General features: G+C 46.7%; 1 protein-coding gene across 2 annotated transcripts in view; it reads left to right on the top strand.

Annotated features, from left to right (window-relative positions):
* wdr93 (WD repeat domain 93) overlaps positions 1-14216 on the top strand; it is a 68283-nt gene that overhangs the window by 16708 nt on the left and 37359 nt on the right. For both annotated transcript variants that reach the window (XM_072470528.1, XM_072470529.1), the window contains exon 6: positions 6807-6910. In XM_072470528.1, the coding sequence (XP_072326629.1) occupies positions 6807-6910 (104 nt within the window). The remainder of the gene's footprint in view (positions 1-6806; positions 6911-14216) is intronic.

The raw sequence follows: 14216 nt of genomic DNA on the forward strand, positions 1-14216 counted from the left end.
CTCTTCGGTTGGGGGGGGGGGGGGTGGTGTGATGACAGGTTTCCGGGTGTGTGGGACGGGGGTTCGTGCCAGGGGCACAGTGATGCCAACTCATCCTGGCCACTCTGAAGAGGTCGTGCAGAATATCCCGGCAATGCTGGCTAGTCCGGATGGTGTTGCCCACGGCGCTGACCACCCCCGCCACCTGTATCCAGGCCCGGCGAACAGCGGCAGCTGGCAGCCTCCTTCCCACCCAAGGCTACAGGGTCACCCACCTCTCCTCCACGGCGTCTAGCAGGGTCTCCAGTTCCACGTCAGTGAACCTCGGGGTTCCCATCTTCTTGGCCGAGATGGTGTGTGTGGAGAGTGAAGTGTGTATATGCGGCCGTAGCTTGTCAGCCTCCCAAGTGCCAATAAGGACCAGGTGAATCCCACACCCTTTCTCATTAGAATCGATTGTGTTCCACATGGCGCCGGTGTTAGTCCCTTAACGGTGGTTGAATCAGTCCAGATGTGGTACTACCTTTGCTGTCGTAGAACTCCGCAAATTCTGCTGCGGCGCCAACACAGTCTCAGGAACTGAGAATCCTGTTGAGGATTTTTTTACTCTTGAGATTGTTGATTGAACCTGCCTCCTTTTTAATAAATCATCATATCGATTATCATCATTATTCATTCCGCCCTGCCTTACACAAAGGACCAATCTTGTTGCTCTTTTTTGCATCTAATCCTCCTACCCTGTCATCAACAATTTACTGAAATTCCATTTTGCTAATTTCTATCATAATCTTTGAAATCATCACTTAGCTCATCATAAAATCACTTTTCCAAATGAAGCAAGGAAAATGTCATTAACTGCTCTTTATAACGTAAATTCTTTACTGTATTCTATGTCTTCTCAAAATCATTAGCATTTCACCCATGAGCACACTGCATTTCAGATGAAATTTTACCTGCATGTCAACAATTCAGAAAATTTTATTTTTTAAATAAACTCTGAACTTAAGGCTTGCTTATTGAATTTTGATGTGACGAATGATGCAAATCCCCAATAAATCCAGGTCAGTCAGCCTGTCATCGGCAACATTGAAACCATTGTTCTCAACATTATTGCTGTCATAGAACATATTGAAAATCTTGAAGACATTATTATTCTGCAAAATGTATTTTCTTTTCCATACTTTCTCATCAATTGTGCCATGAAATGAGATGGTAATTCTGACCAGTACAGCATATGCTTCTCAGAGCACTGGGGATGGATAATTATAAAAATAACTAGATTGAGACAGGCTCCAATCATTCAGCCTGAACCATTGAACAGCTTTTACATCTTGATTTCCAGTGAGTGATTGTATTACTGATTCTAGGATTCGATTGTCACCATTAACCCATCAATTGTACGCTTACAACATGTGATTAGATTCACTGCAAGCATATGGTTGTAGGGTTGTTCACTGGTGAACAGGTGATTAGATTCACTGCAAGCATATGGTTGTAGGGTTGTTCACTGGTGAACAGCAGTCCCTGCTTTCAAAACTGGCCAATTTAAAAAATGCTGAAGTTCTTTTCCTGAAGTAAAAGTTGCATTTATCTAGCATCTCTTCCATTTCTGAGTGAATTCTAAGAGGGAAAGTTGAGGAAGCGTTCGGTAGGATTCAGGTGAGCACGAATCGAGGACACAGGCAATGAGATAGATTTCGAGAAAGGTTTGAAGGAAGGGAGAGGGATAGGAAGAAAGGCAAAGGAGAGGAATCAACCTCCAAAGAATGGAGGCAAAATGAGTGATCTTTGCGGGAGGAGCTCAGCAACCCCAACTTTAATCATGATTCCACCCTCTTCCCCTTTCCCTTACCATTTTGCTTAGCCACTACGTCTTGGTTTACAGTTCACATTTTTGACTTACCGGATCGATAGAGGCTACTAATCAGTAGATGAATGCATATGTAGCTGATTGGGAGAGGGGATGGATAGAATGATGCATGTCACACCATGTGTGATAAAGTAGAAATAAGGTGGATGCAGTTGCAATAGGGATGGAGTTGTATTAGGGTCATGCCTCATATGATGAGCTTTTACCTAAACATAATTTAATATTGGCGATGGAAGTCCAACCGTAACTTTTACTTTAAAAAAACCTGGCGGAACAGAGTCAAAAACCTGATTGGTTTTAACAAGAAGAAAAAAACATTTATTAAACATGAAAAAATGGATTATAATGCAATACTCCTTTACTCCGCGCTCATTGTAACAATTACACACTGATTTTAGGATTAACATGGATTACAAAGTACATCTTAAGATAAATGGTCTCATTGACACTCAAAGCCCCTTTAAAGCACACAGGATGACAGTGGTCAAAAACACACACTCTGCTCTGACCCCAAGTTAATTAATACCTGTGGATTTATCCTCAGAATCAATCCCCCAGATGATGATTACGTGAGAGATTCCAAACTCTACTCCCAAGAACACGCTTTAAAATCTTCTCACATAATAATGCTTTCCCTTAGCAGTTTGCATTCTAAAATCCACATTAGGTTTTTCAAATTACACTTTCAAACAAAGTTTCCACTCTACTTTTAACAGCGAATCCAGTCCAAGATTTCACACTAATCCTATTAGGAGTTCTTGGTCTTGACTGTTGTGCAAACTGCTCACAATCACTTTAACTCTCGATTTCCAGACTGTATTAAATTAGCATCAGACGTTTCATCTACCTCTGAAGTCTCATACTTTAAATCTAGTTACTACGATTGTCTCTTTAACTCAGAGCACTTAATTTTCTCTTCCTTGAATTCTTCCGAACAATACCTTGGTTTCTGTTCACTTAACCCCAATCATCTTAAACACTCTTTCTGTCCCTTTTCCCTGGTTATCTGGACTGTAACTTGTACTTCAGGAAACCTGCCACTGCAGCTCCCATCCTATCCAGTCTTTTTCCTGGCAGAGTTGAGAGATGTCAACTCCCGAGATCCTGCCTCCAACTGCAATCAAATTAGCTAAACTAAATCTTAAAAGCTTTTCTACCCTACAAGGCCCCAGTTGCTAAGCAATGCCCACATACCTCTACTGGCCTATTTATTTATTCTTCACGCCGTAGCCTTTTCCAAGCACAACAGAAACACAGTTGGAACTTGACCAACTCCCACACATACAGACACCTATGTCCAGCATAAATCTAACTATAGGTTTTACCCTTCCAGGCTCAGAAACATTAAACTAAACACATGTAAAACTATACCTGATTTCTAATGTTTACCAATAAAAATATAGATCCCTTTAAATTACCTTTGTTTTCCTAACAATTGGGAGCCTGTAAGCAAACCCAACAAGGCTTGCTTCTCAGACTTCCTCTATGGTGAGTCCCTATTCCCCAGCAGCATAGAATCATAGAATTTACAGTTCAGAAGGAGGCCATTCGGCCCATCGAGTCTGCACCGGCTCTTGGAAAGAGCATCCTACCCAAGGTCCACACTTTCACCCTATCCCCATAACCCAGTAACCCCACTCAACACTAAGGGCAATTTTGGACACTAAGAGCAATTTAGCTTGGCCAATCCACCTAACCTGCACATCTTTGGATTATGGGAGGAAACCGGAGCACTTGGAGGAAACCCACACACACACGGGGAGAACGTGCAGCCTCCGCACAGACAGTGACCCAAGCCGGGAATCGAACCTGGGACCCTGGAGCTGTGAAGCAATTGTGCTAACCACAATGCTACTATGCTGCCCTAGGCAGTAGGATGAGATCCTTAAGTGGATATTAATTGCTGACTTAAGGGTCTCAATTGACAGAAGGGCAGGATGGTTGTACAGGATCATTCCCGCCTTATAATCTGTCGGGCCAGAAGCAGGAAGGTGGTTAGATGGCCACCAGCCACCAAACCCGCCACTGAGGACAGCATTAAATTCCACCTTAAATGTGTCATCCAGGAATGTAAAAGATGCATTGACAGTTTCCTTGACTCGGGCTTCATAGAGAGTTGAGTAGTTAGTGTAAAATTCAACTTTAGTGGGGCTAATAGCAGATCAATTTTCAACTTATTGATCTCAATGGAAAGGAATATCAAGCATAACGGGCAGCACAGTGTCGCAGTGGTTAGCACTGCTGCCTCACAGCGCCGAGGTCCCAGGTTCGATCCTGGCTCTGGGTCATTGTCTGTGTGAAGTTTGCACATTCTCCCCGTGTTTGCGTGGGTTTCATCTCCACAACCCAAAGATCTGAAGGGTAGGTGGATTGGCCACGCTAAATTGCCTCTTAATTGGAAAAGAATGAATTGGGTACTCTGGGCGCAATTCTCCCAATGGGAGACCAAGTCCCGACGCCGGAGTGAAAACCAGAGTGTTTCACTCCGGCGTCGGAGCCTGATCCCAGCCCCCGATTCTCCCGCCCCCGGGGGGCTAGGAGCGGCGTCGCATCATTTACGCGTGCCGGGCCTTGGTGCTGCGTAAAAGCGGCGCCGCGTAAATGATGTCACCCGTGCATGCGAGGTTACCGTCCTCCCGAGGCCGTCCCGAGGTGGGCACCGATCGCGGGCCAGACCCCGTTTGAGGGCCCCCCCGGTGCAGGAACCCGCCTCCCTCCCCCATAAGTCGCCTCCCCAGCGTTCCCGCGCAGTTCCCGTCGGTAGCGACCAGGTGTAGACGGCGCCTGCGGGAACCTGTCATGTTGTGCCGGCCGCTCGGCCCATCCGGGCCGGAGATTCGCCGCTCGCCTGTTGCAAATGGCGAGCGGCGATTCTCCGAGCGGCCAGCCGTGATTCTCACCGTGCTGGTTTGGGGGGGGGGGTTGGGAGAATCGCGTGCGGGTGTCGGGGCAGCGTGGCGGGACACACGCGGCGTCCCGGTGATTCCCCCACCCGGCGTGGTGGGGGCGGAATTCCGCCCTCTAAATAAAAAAAAAGAAACATCAAGCATGGTGTATAATGCGAGGTGGATCTATTACCACTTGTACCAAATTTGATTTAATCCCCAACTGAAAGCAAAGAATGGAAATAAAATAAGAAATACTTATGTATCTTTAACACCCACTCTCTGCAGTAAGCTCTCCGAGATCAGGTATTGCATAGGTGAAATGCATCAATATGTGAAAGCAGTCAGGGGACGGAGAGGATCAGCAGTCATTTGTATTATTTGTTCTAAGGATAATGTGGGCTGACATAAATTGCAATGTATAAACCTCAAATTATAGACACCAAACAACTAAGTGGGGAAAATGTGTTCTGTATTATAAATGTGATTTTGCAAAATGCCACTGAATTTAAAGTATTTAATTTTTTTCTATTTATACATTTAATTTCAGTATTTTGATTAATACAAAGGGTGAGAACCAAAGGAATAAAATAACTTCCCAGTTTTGGCATGCCAGCATCATGTGCTCCCACCTCAGGCTGTATGCCTCAGAATAGAACCGTAGAATTTCTGCAGTGCAAAGGAGGCCAATCGACCCATTGAGTCTGCACCAACCTTCTTAATAGAGCACCCTATCCAAGCCATTCTCTCTCTCCCCCCCCCCCCATGGCTGATCTTTTGTGGACTCAGCTCCACTTTCCCGCCCAAACACCATAACCCTTTATTCCTTTATTCTTCAAAAAACTATCTATCTTTATCTTGAAAACATTTAATAGAGGAGCCTCAACTGCTTCGCTGGGCAGGGAATTCCATGGATTCACAACCCTTTGGGTGAAGAAATTCCTCCTAAACTCAGTCCTAAATCTACTTCCCCTTATTTTGAGGCTATGCCCCCTAGTTCTGCTTTTACCCGCCAGTGGAAACAACTTCCCTGCATCTATCCTATCTATTCCTTTCATAATTTTATATGTTTCTATAAGATCCCCCCCCCCGCATCCTTCTAAATTCCAACAAGTACAGTCCCAGTCTATTCAACCTCTCCTCGTAATCCAACTCCCTAAACTCTGGGATTAACCTAATGAATCTCATTTACTTACCCTCCAGCACAGTATGTCCTTTCACAGGTAAGGAGACCAAAACTGAACACAATACTCCAGGTGTGGCCTCACTAACATCTTATACAGTTGCAGCATAACCTCCCTAGTCTTAAACTCCATCCCTCTAGCAATGAAGGACAAAACTACATTTGCCTTCTTAATCACCTGTTGCACCTGCAAGTGTTATGAATATCACACAATTTGTTCCCCCCAAAAAGTACTTCATTCATGAAATGTGTAAAAGTACATTACAAAATATTTCAAACTGAAGGTTACAGAAAGTGCAAGAAAATCCAACTTTTCTCCAAAAATCATTTTCCACTCTGAGGCATCACAATACAATTTTTATTATGTGGTAAAGTGTGCAACAATTCCATAAAATGTACTACCCTTTAATTTTTCCTGCAAGGTTACAGGGATATCATTTACTGTTACCCGATGCAGGAAAATTCCCTTTGAGTAGTGCCATGGAATCATTTATATCCACATAAGCAGGCAAACAGCACCTTGCTTTTACACCTCAGTACATGTTATTCTTCTTTGTCCCATCATGGTTGGCTGTGTTTTATGTGAATGTCCACTTACAAGACAGCAGAAGACATTCTGATGATTCAGAACTGTTGTATTGTGATACTAGAGTTCAGTACAAAGTGCTCGTTTCCACTCTTCTCTCCTTTCCCTGTCCAGAAGCAAACCCTCCCCTGGGCGAAAACCCAGCTTCTTAAACACAAGCTTCAATGAGCATCACTTGTTCTCAATTCATTCTGATGCAAGACATGGTTTATTCTTAAAGCGACCCGTATTTCCAACAGATTGTCAAGTTTTTACTGCTTTGCTGATTTATGTCTCAGTTGGAATTTGTGATTTCTCTTTTAGGTAAAGGCGAGTGCTGGCTGGAGGTGCATCGATTGCCGAAAGACAATTGGGTACAAGAGCTGGAACAGTTTGAAAAGCAAATGACACAACTGGAGCAATCTGGAGTATGTGAGAAGATGACAGACATGTCATTGTTTTACCTTTTAGGTTGCTCACCAATGAAAGCCGCATGTAGATGCAAAACAAGTTCTGGAAATATATGACATGTTCATCAGCATTTGAAAAGAATAGGAACGCTTAACATTTCAGCTACAAGCCCTTCATCTGAAGAACTCAAACTTAACCTTTTTTTCCCTCTTCAGACTGGCTGAGCAATTCCAGAATTTGAGTTATTTTTCCCTCCTCTCTTGAAGGCACTGACTCTTGCTGGCTTATAGTTCCGTGGGAGCTAGTAAACTTAGGTTTAGAAAAATGAGATAGGCAAGGAATTATTTGGCGAGTTGGTAAACATTGAGGATTCGAATAAGTATTGTGGGAAGGTACAAAATGCAGTCTTGATGGTTCACTGGATGTAGGGTGCAAAGCCAATCAGGGTTGACCATGGTACCAAGATTACAAAGCACAGTGGAATTAGGCACAGGCTGGTGTTATCTATTCTTTTGGCTTCAGGGAAGAATAAGCGGGTAGAAAAGATTGGCTAAAAAACTAATATTTTGCCTTACAACTAATAATTCTGCATAATCTGAATTAAGTGCAGGAAAAACTTTCTCAAAATAAAAAGTACAAATATTGGAGATCTGGGGCGAGATTCTCCGATATCAGCGGGATGTCCGCCGACCGGCGCCAAAAACGGCGCAAATCAGTCCGGCATCGCACCGCCCCAAAGATGCGGAATCCTCCGCATCTTGAGGGGCCGAGCCCTAACCTTGAGGGGCTAGGCCCGCGCCGGACTGATTTCCGCCCCGCCAGCTGGCAGGAAAGGCCTTTGGTGCCCCGCCAGCTGGCGCGGAAATGACATTCCCGGGCGGCGCATGCGCGGGAGCGTCAGCGGCCACTCACGTCATCCCCGCACATGCGCAGTGGAGGGGGTCTCTTCCGCCTCCGCCATGGTGGAGACCGTGGCGAAGGCGGAAGGAAAAAAGTGCCCCCACGGCACAGGCCCGCCTGCGGAACGGTGGGCCACGATTGCGGGCCAGGCCACCGTGCGGGCACCCCCCGGGGCCAGATCGCCCCGCGCCCCCCCCCCCCCAGGACCCCGGAACCCGCCCGCGCCGCCTTGTCCCGCCGGTAAGAGAGGTGGTTTAATCCACGCCGGCGGGACAGGCATTCTAGCAGCGGGACTTCGGCCCATCCGGGCTGGAGAATCGCCGGGGGGGGTGGGCCCGGCAACCGGCGCGGCGCGATTCCCGCCCCTGCCGAATATCCGGTGCCGGAGAATTCAGCAACCGGCGGGGGCGGGATTCACGCCATTCAACATTTCTGAAAAAGGACAGGTTAATTTTTCCATCGAATCCCTACAGTGCAGAAGGAGGCTATTCGGCCCATCAAGCCAGCGCCGACCCTATGAAAGGGGACCCTACCTAGACCCACTACCCTGCCCTATCCTCGTAACCCCATAACCCCACCTAACCTGCACATCTCTGAACACTAAGAGGCATGTTTAGCATGGCCAATCCACCTAACCTGCACACCTTTGAGTTGCAGGAGGAAACCGGAGCTCCCGGGGAAACCCACGCATATACGGGGGGAACGTGCAAACTCCACACAAACAGTAAGACTGGAATTGAACCCGGGTCCCTGACTCTGTGAGGCAACACTGCCAACCACTGTGCCACCTTTCAACTGAGACCTTTCATTGGAATTGAATTCTGATAGTGAGAGAGTTATCTGTGCGATTTTAATGGACGGGATTCTCCAGCCTCCCTGCCGCATGTTTCTCAGTGGCGCGCCGTTCGCTGCCGGCAGGATTCTCTGGTTCTGCCACTGTCAATAGGAGTTTGCATGGTAGCCATTCCATGCCTCCGGAAAACCAGTGGGAGGGGTCCGCTGCCGGAGAAACCAGAACAGCCCGCTGGCGCGAACGGCTGGAGAATTACGGCCAATGAGTTTGTAAAGCACAATTAATTGCCATACAAGGTGATGCGAATGTTAAGATTATGTGCCCCTGATGTAAGGGTTTTACTAACAGACATATCTAAGACAGCGATATATTTTTCTAATTTTTGACTCCCACTCTGCCGATTAATGTAGAACAATGGTGGCTGCCTATCAGCTGAAATCACTGTGACACAAGAATAATAGTAACTAGCCAAGTAATTATACACAGGCATTAATGCAACAATTCTGAGAATTTCAGAATGAGGGAAGGACAATTAGATTTGATAATAGCCAATCATATATCGGAATTTCAAGCAGAGTTCGCTGTCAAAAACCTTGAAATTGCACCACGGGATACTAACGTACATAAGCTTAACGTGTTATCTGAAAGCACGTTGCTACTTAAAGCTGTAAATCATTGAGTTAGCCTGTTTTTGCCCCATTGACCTTATTTCTTCTTGTCTTGACTCTATTTTACTCCCCTTGTCCAGTCTCTTCACACATACACTCCTGATTCTTCTGATTCAATATGTAATTTCAACAATTTTCAGATTCATGGCCCGAACCGCCGCCTTTTCATTACGGATGTCCAATTTCCCTAAACTTCCATCCACCACCAGGACAATATCTCTGCTTTTTCCTTGACTGGATGTCTGAACTATCTCCACCCTCTGAACTTGTTCTCTTATTGAACAGTTTCTTCTTTAACTAGTCTCAGTGCTTCAAATAAAAGGTGTAGCTATGAGTATCCATATGGGCCATACTTATGCTTGTCTCTTTGTGGGGTATGTGGAGCATTTTTTTCCAGTCCTACTCGGGTCCCTGCCCACAACTCTTTTTTACGATACATCAAAGACAGTATCGGTGCTGCTAACTGTTCTCCTCCAAAACTATATAATATTCATCAAGTTGGCTTCCAATTTCTACCCCTTTCTCATCTTCACATGGTCCATGTTTGACACTTCCCTCCCCTTCCTTGACCGCTGTTTCCATTTCTGAGATAGATTGTATACTAATATTCATTACAAGCCCAATGACTGTCACAGCTAGCTCCACTACTCCTCATACCCTGCTTCCTGTAAGGATTCCATTCCATTCTCCCAGCTTCTCTGTCTCTATCGCATTTGTTCTGAGGTTCTACCTTCACAACAGCATTTCTGACATGTCTTCCTTTTTCCTCAGCCAAGGATTCACTCCCACCACCACTACCACAGGGCACCTCTGCCACGTCCAACCCATTTTCTACACCTCTGCCCTTGCCCCTTCCCTCCCAGAAGCATGATAGGGTTCCCCTTGTCCTCACTTTCCACCCCACCAGCCTCCATATTCAAAGATTATCCTCCGTAATTTCTGCCACCATGAAACACATCTTTCCTTCCACTCCTATCACCTTTTCAAAGGGATTGTTCCCTCCATGACACCCTGACCAACTCCTGTATCACCTTTAAACCTATGCCCCTTCCCACGGCACCTTCCTTTGCAAACACAGGAGGTGTACCACTTGCCCTATTTATCTCCTCCTTCCTCACTGTCCAAAACCCAAAATAATCCTTCCAGGAGAAACAGTGATTTACTTGTGCTTCTTTCAATTTAGTCTGCTGTACTTGGTGCTCACAATGCCACCTCCTCTACAAAGACTTTGCTGTCAAGACCAAAATGCCGACTGGGCGACCGCTCAATCGCAAGCAAAATCCCCATTTCCAGTCGCCATTTCAATCCACCACTGGAGACCAAGTGTGATTACCATACCAGGGGCTCGGAAGACAATGGAGCCCCTGGCTGGTCGGGGGCATGATAGGGCATGTGCCAGGATGCCAGTCAAAGGGTGAGGCCATAAAGGATGCAGACCATAAAAGGGCGGGGCCATTAACAGGGGGGGCTGTGAGGCCATTTGGTGACCCCATAGTGGGGTGTCGCTCACCTGAGGGGGGCTGATGCTGGCTCGAAGGAGCAACTCTTTGCTGGTGAGATGGGGGTGCGGCCTGAAAGGAGACCCTTTGAGGGGGGCGTTGATGCTGGTGAGGATGATGGTGTTGGGAGAGGCACTGAAGCTCAGTTACCTGAGATGTTTGGGGGTAGGAGAGATGCTGCACTGTCGCTTTGAGATTGGGGATGACCTTTGATCTTTGTGAAGCTGTCTTCAGTTCCCACACATCACTTCTATGGTGCGTTTCATCCTGGCTCCAAATAAATGACTCAATGTGGGTGAATTGCAAAAGGAGACACACTGGTTTTCCTGCCCAAAATGGCACTTTGTCATTTTTAGGAGAAGCCCGCTCTTTGTTTTTCTACTACTATCATTACCACTCCCTTTGCCTTTGGCTCCATGACATCTTTGTCATTTAATCTCCTCTGTCCTCTAACCTCTCCATGACCTCTTTTGCTCCACCTGCCCCTCCTCACTTTTCAACAGCATAAAACTCATCACATTCCTGCCTCTCTTCAGTTCCAATGGAGGGTCATATTGTACTCGAAACATTAACTCTGTTTCCCTCTCCACAGATGCTGCCAGACCTGCAGAGTTTTTCCGTAACTTTCTGTTTTTATTACAGATCACCAGCACCTGCAGTATTTTGCTTTTATTATAGGAGTTCAACATGATGGGTGAGGAACTAGGAGGATTTGCCAAGTATTCTTGGTTACTCCTATCCCTTGAAGAGTGGGACTTTAAATTAAATATCAGTATAATCAGCATGTAGGTAACAAATGAGTGTAGATACACAATAAATAGGAAGAGGTCATTTGGCCCTTCAAGCATGCTTCACTGTTGAATGTGAAATGGACTGTTTACAACACTCCCTTGAAGCAATATTTTGGTGTGTGAAATTACAAATCATTAACACAAAAGCCATTCCAGAACTAGATTGGGCTGTCAGGTGTTTAACCTTATCGGAGGTAGGATGAAGAGGTGTGGGGGGAGGTAAGGTGGTGCAAAACATGCAAATGTTGCTGTTACCACACCAGCCTCCCCGAACAGGCGCCGGAATGTGGCGACTAGGGGCTTTTCACAGTAGCTTCATTTGAAGCCACTTGTGACAATAAGCAATTTTCATTTCATTTCACTTCATTCATTAAACAGCGAGGTTATTTCATCGGCTCCATGCACAGTTCAGCTATTAATTTGCTTTTGGGTCTGTATAACTTAGGTTTGTACCAAATTACTAACTACTCTACGTTACCATTAACACTCTATATTCGTTTATTTTGCACCTTCTAGTTTAAAGTGTGGGAAACACAAAATTTTGCAACATAAATGAACATGGTTGATCCTAAACAAAATCCCCTTTTATGTGTTGTTCCCTGTTGTACCTTAGTTTACATCTGATGTGGTAGGACATGTTATTTACACTTCCTGATTGATTTTTCATATATTGCTTTCAAACCATTGGCTATTTAGCGAGCAGTGCTTTGAAGGAATGCAATAGAGCAAGTCTTCAAAGATCCAGACTTATTCAGCTCCCAGTTCTGCATCTTGTAAGCTAATTTTCCATTGCTTTTTAGAAAGCATTGCAGTCAGGAATTTGCTTGCAAACTTGGAAGTTGAAACCTGGCACATGATCGGTAATCTTCCTGGAAAGTTTCAGAGGTTTTCCAGCTATGTACTGTACTGTGCCACAGAGTGGAAGGATATGGCTTTGTATTTGACACTAACTCTTCACAACCTGCTTATTATGAAAAATTGGTTAGTTTTGTTACAACGACCGGATATTGGTGAGACCACACCTAATGTACAGTGTACTGTTTTGGTTTCCTTACTTAAAGAGGATAGACTTGCATTGGAAACAGTTCACTGGCTAATTCTTGGGATGAAGGGCTTGTTCCAGTAGAAAATATTGAGCAGGTTGGACTATTACTCATTGGAGTTTAGCAGAATGAGGTGATCTTATTGAAACGTATATGCGGTGGGATTCTCCGTTTCTGAGACTACGTGTTGAAGCCAACACAGAATTTGTGGACTTTCACAACAGCAAAGCTGGTGCCACTGATTCCACTACTGTTAAGGGACTAGCACTGGCGCCATGTGGAACACAATCGATTCCAATGGAAAATGGTGTGGGATTCGCTGGGTCCATGACTGACACTCGGGAGGTTGACAAGCTGCAGCCGCATATATACATTACAATCTCCACACACACTCACCCCAGCGAACAAGGTGGCGCTGGTTGTGCTGGAGCGCGCCCAAACAACTGGCGGGCCGGCTGGGGCCAGAGGGAACCTTGGAGTGGTGGTGGGGGGTGGGGGGGGGGGCTGTGTGTCACCTAAATGACCTGTGGTCCTAAGTTCACAGTGGGTTGTCAACGGCGTGTGCAGCTGCATGTCCGCCTTGTTCCATGCCCGACCCCACAGCCCACCTCCTGGCCACTCCCAGCTACTCCCCCCTACCTTGGCAGAAGCCCCCCCCCCCATCCCGGCCAGCAGCACAACTGTCAGCAAACTATGGTGATGTTGGACACTTTTCGTACCCCCTCTCTCTCCCTCAGCAACCACGACGCCGGTTTCACGATTTTTAAAAGCACAAGTGAGCCGTGACGTCGGAAACTCGGCCCATTTGAGTAAGAGAATCGCGGAAGTACCGGAGAATTCCAGGTCAGGCCCGCTAATTATATGCAAACGGTGTCCACTGTACATGCGTTCTGGGACACATAGATGGCGATTACGCGGTGATGGAGAATCACGATGTGGCGTCAAATTAGAGCCTGCCCCGATTTGGTGTCGGAAACTATTCTCCGCCCAATCGCATTTCGCGATATCGGCGTCAGCAAACGGACAATCCCGTCCATGATTCTGAGTGGCTTAATAGGGCAGATACTAAGAGGACGTTTAATCTCGTGGGGGAATTTAGAACTCTGGCACATGCCCACCCTGTAAGTCCTGTATGGGATATGACACCCTCCTTCCCGGGGATCATCGCAGTAAACCTTCTTTGAACTGCCTCCAATGAAATAGTGGGCAGGATTCTGCCATGCCGCGCCAGCTGGGAGAATTGCCGTTCGCGCCGATTTTTTGCGTGACACCGGTCCAAAGCTGCTCCGCCATTCTCCCAACCGGCGAGAACGGCGTCATCGGGGTCGGCGCTGCGCCTGCCGGAGAATCGCAAGAGGCACTAAGTACGGCGATTCTCCGGGCCCCCCGCTATTCAGCGGCCTGGATGGGCTGAAGTCCCGACAGCGTGACCTGGGTCACCCCGGCGCCATTCACCCCTGCTACATAAATTAGTCAACCAGCCGTGCTGGTGCTGGTGGGGGGAGGGATTTTGGGAAAGGGTGCTGCCATGTTCGGGGGGGGGGGGTTGGCAGGATGCCACCATGCCTGTCTGTGGGGGGGGGGGGTGGCGGGGGAGAGGTGGGGGGTGGCAGCTCTCAAGGGGGGGTG

The sequence above is a fragment of the Scyliorhinus torazame genome, chromosome 12, assembly GCF_047496885.1.
Source record: "Scyliorhinus torazame isolate Kashiwa2021f chromosome 12, sScyTor2.1, whole genome shotgun sequence".
Classification (NCBI taxonomy): Eukaryota; Metazoa; Chordata; class Chondrichthyes; order Carcharhiniformes; family Scyliorhinidae; genus Scyliorhinus; species Scyliorhinus torazame.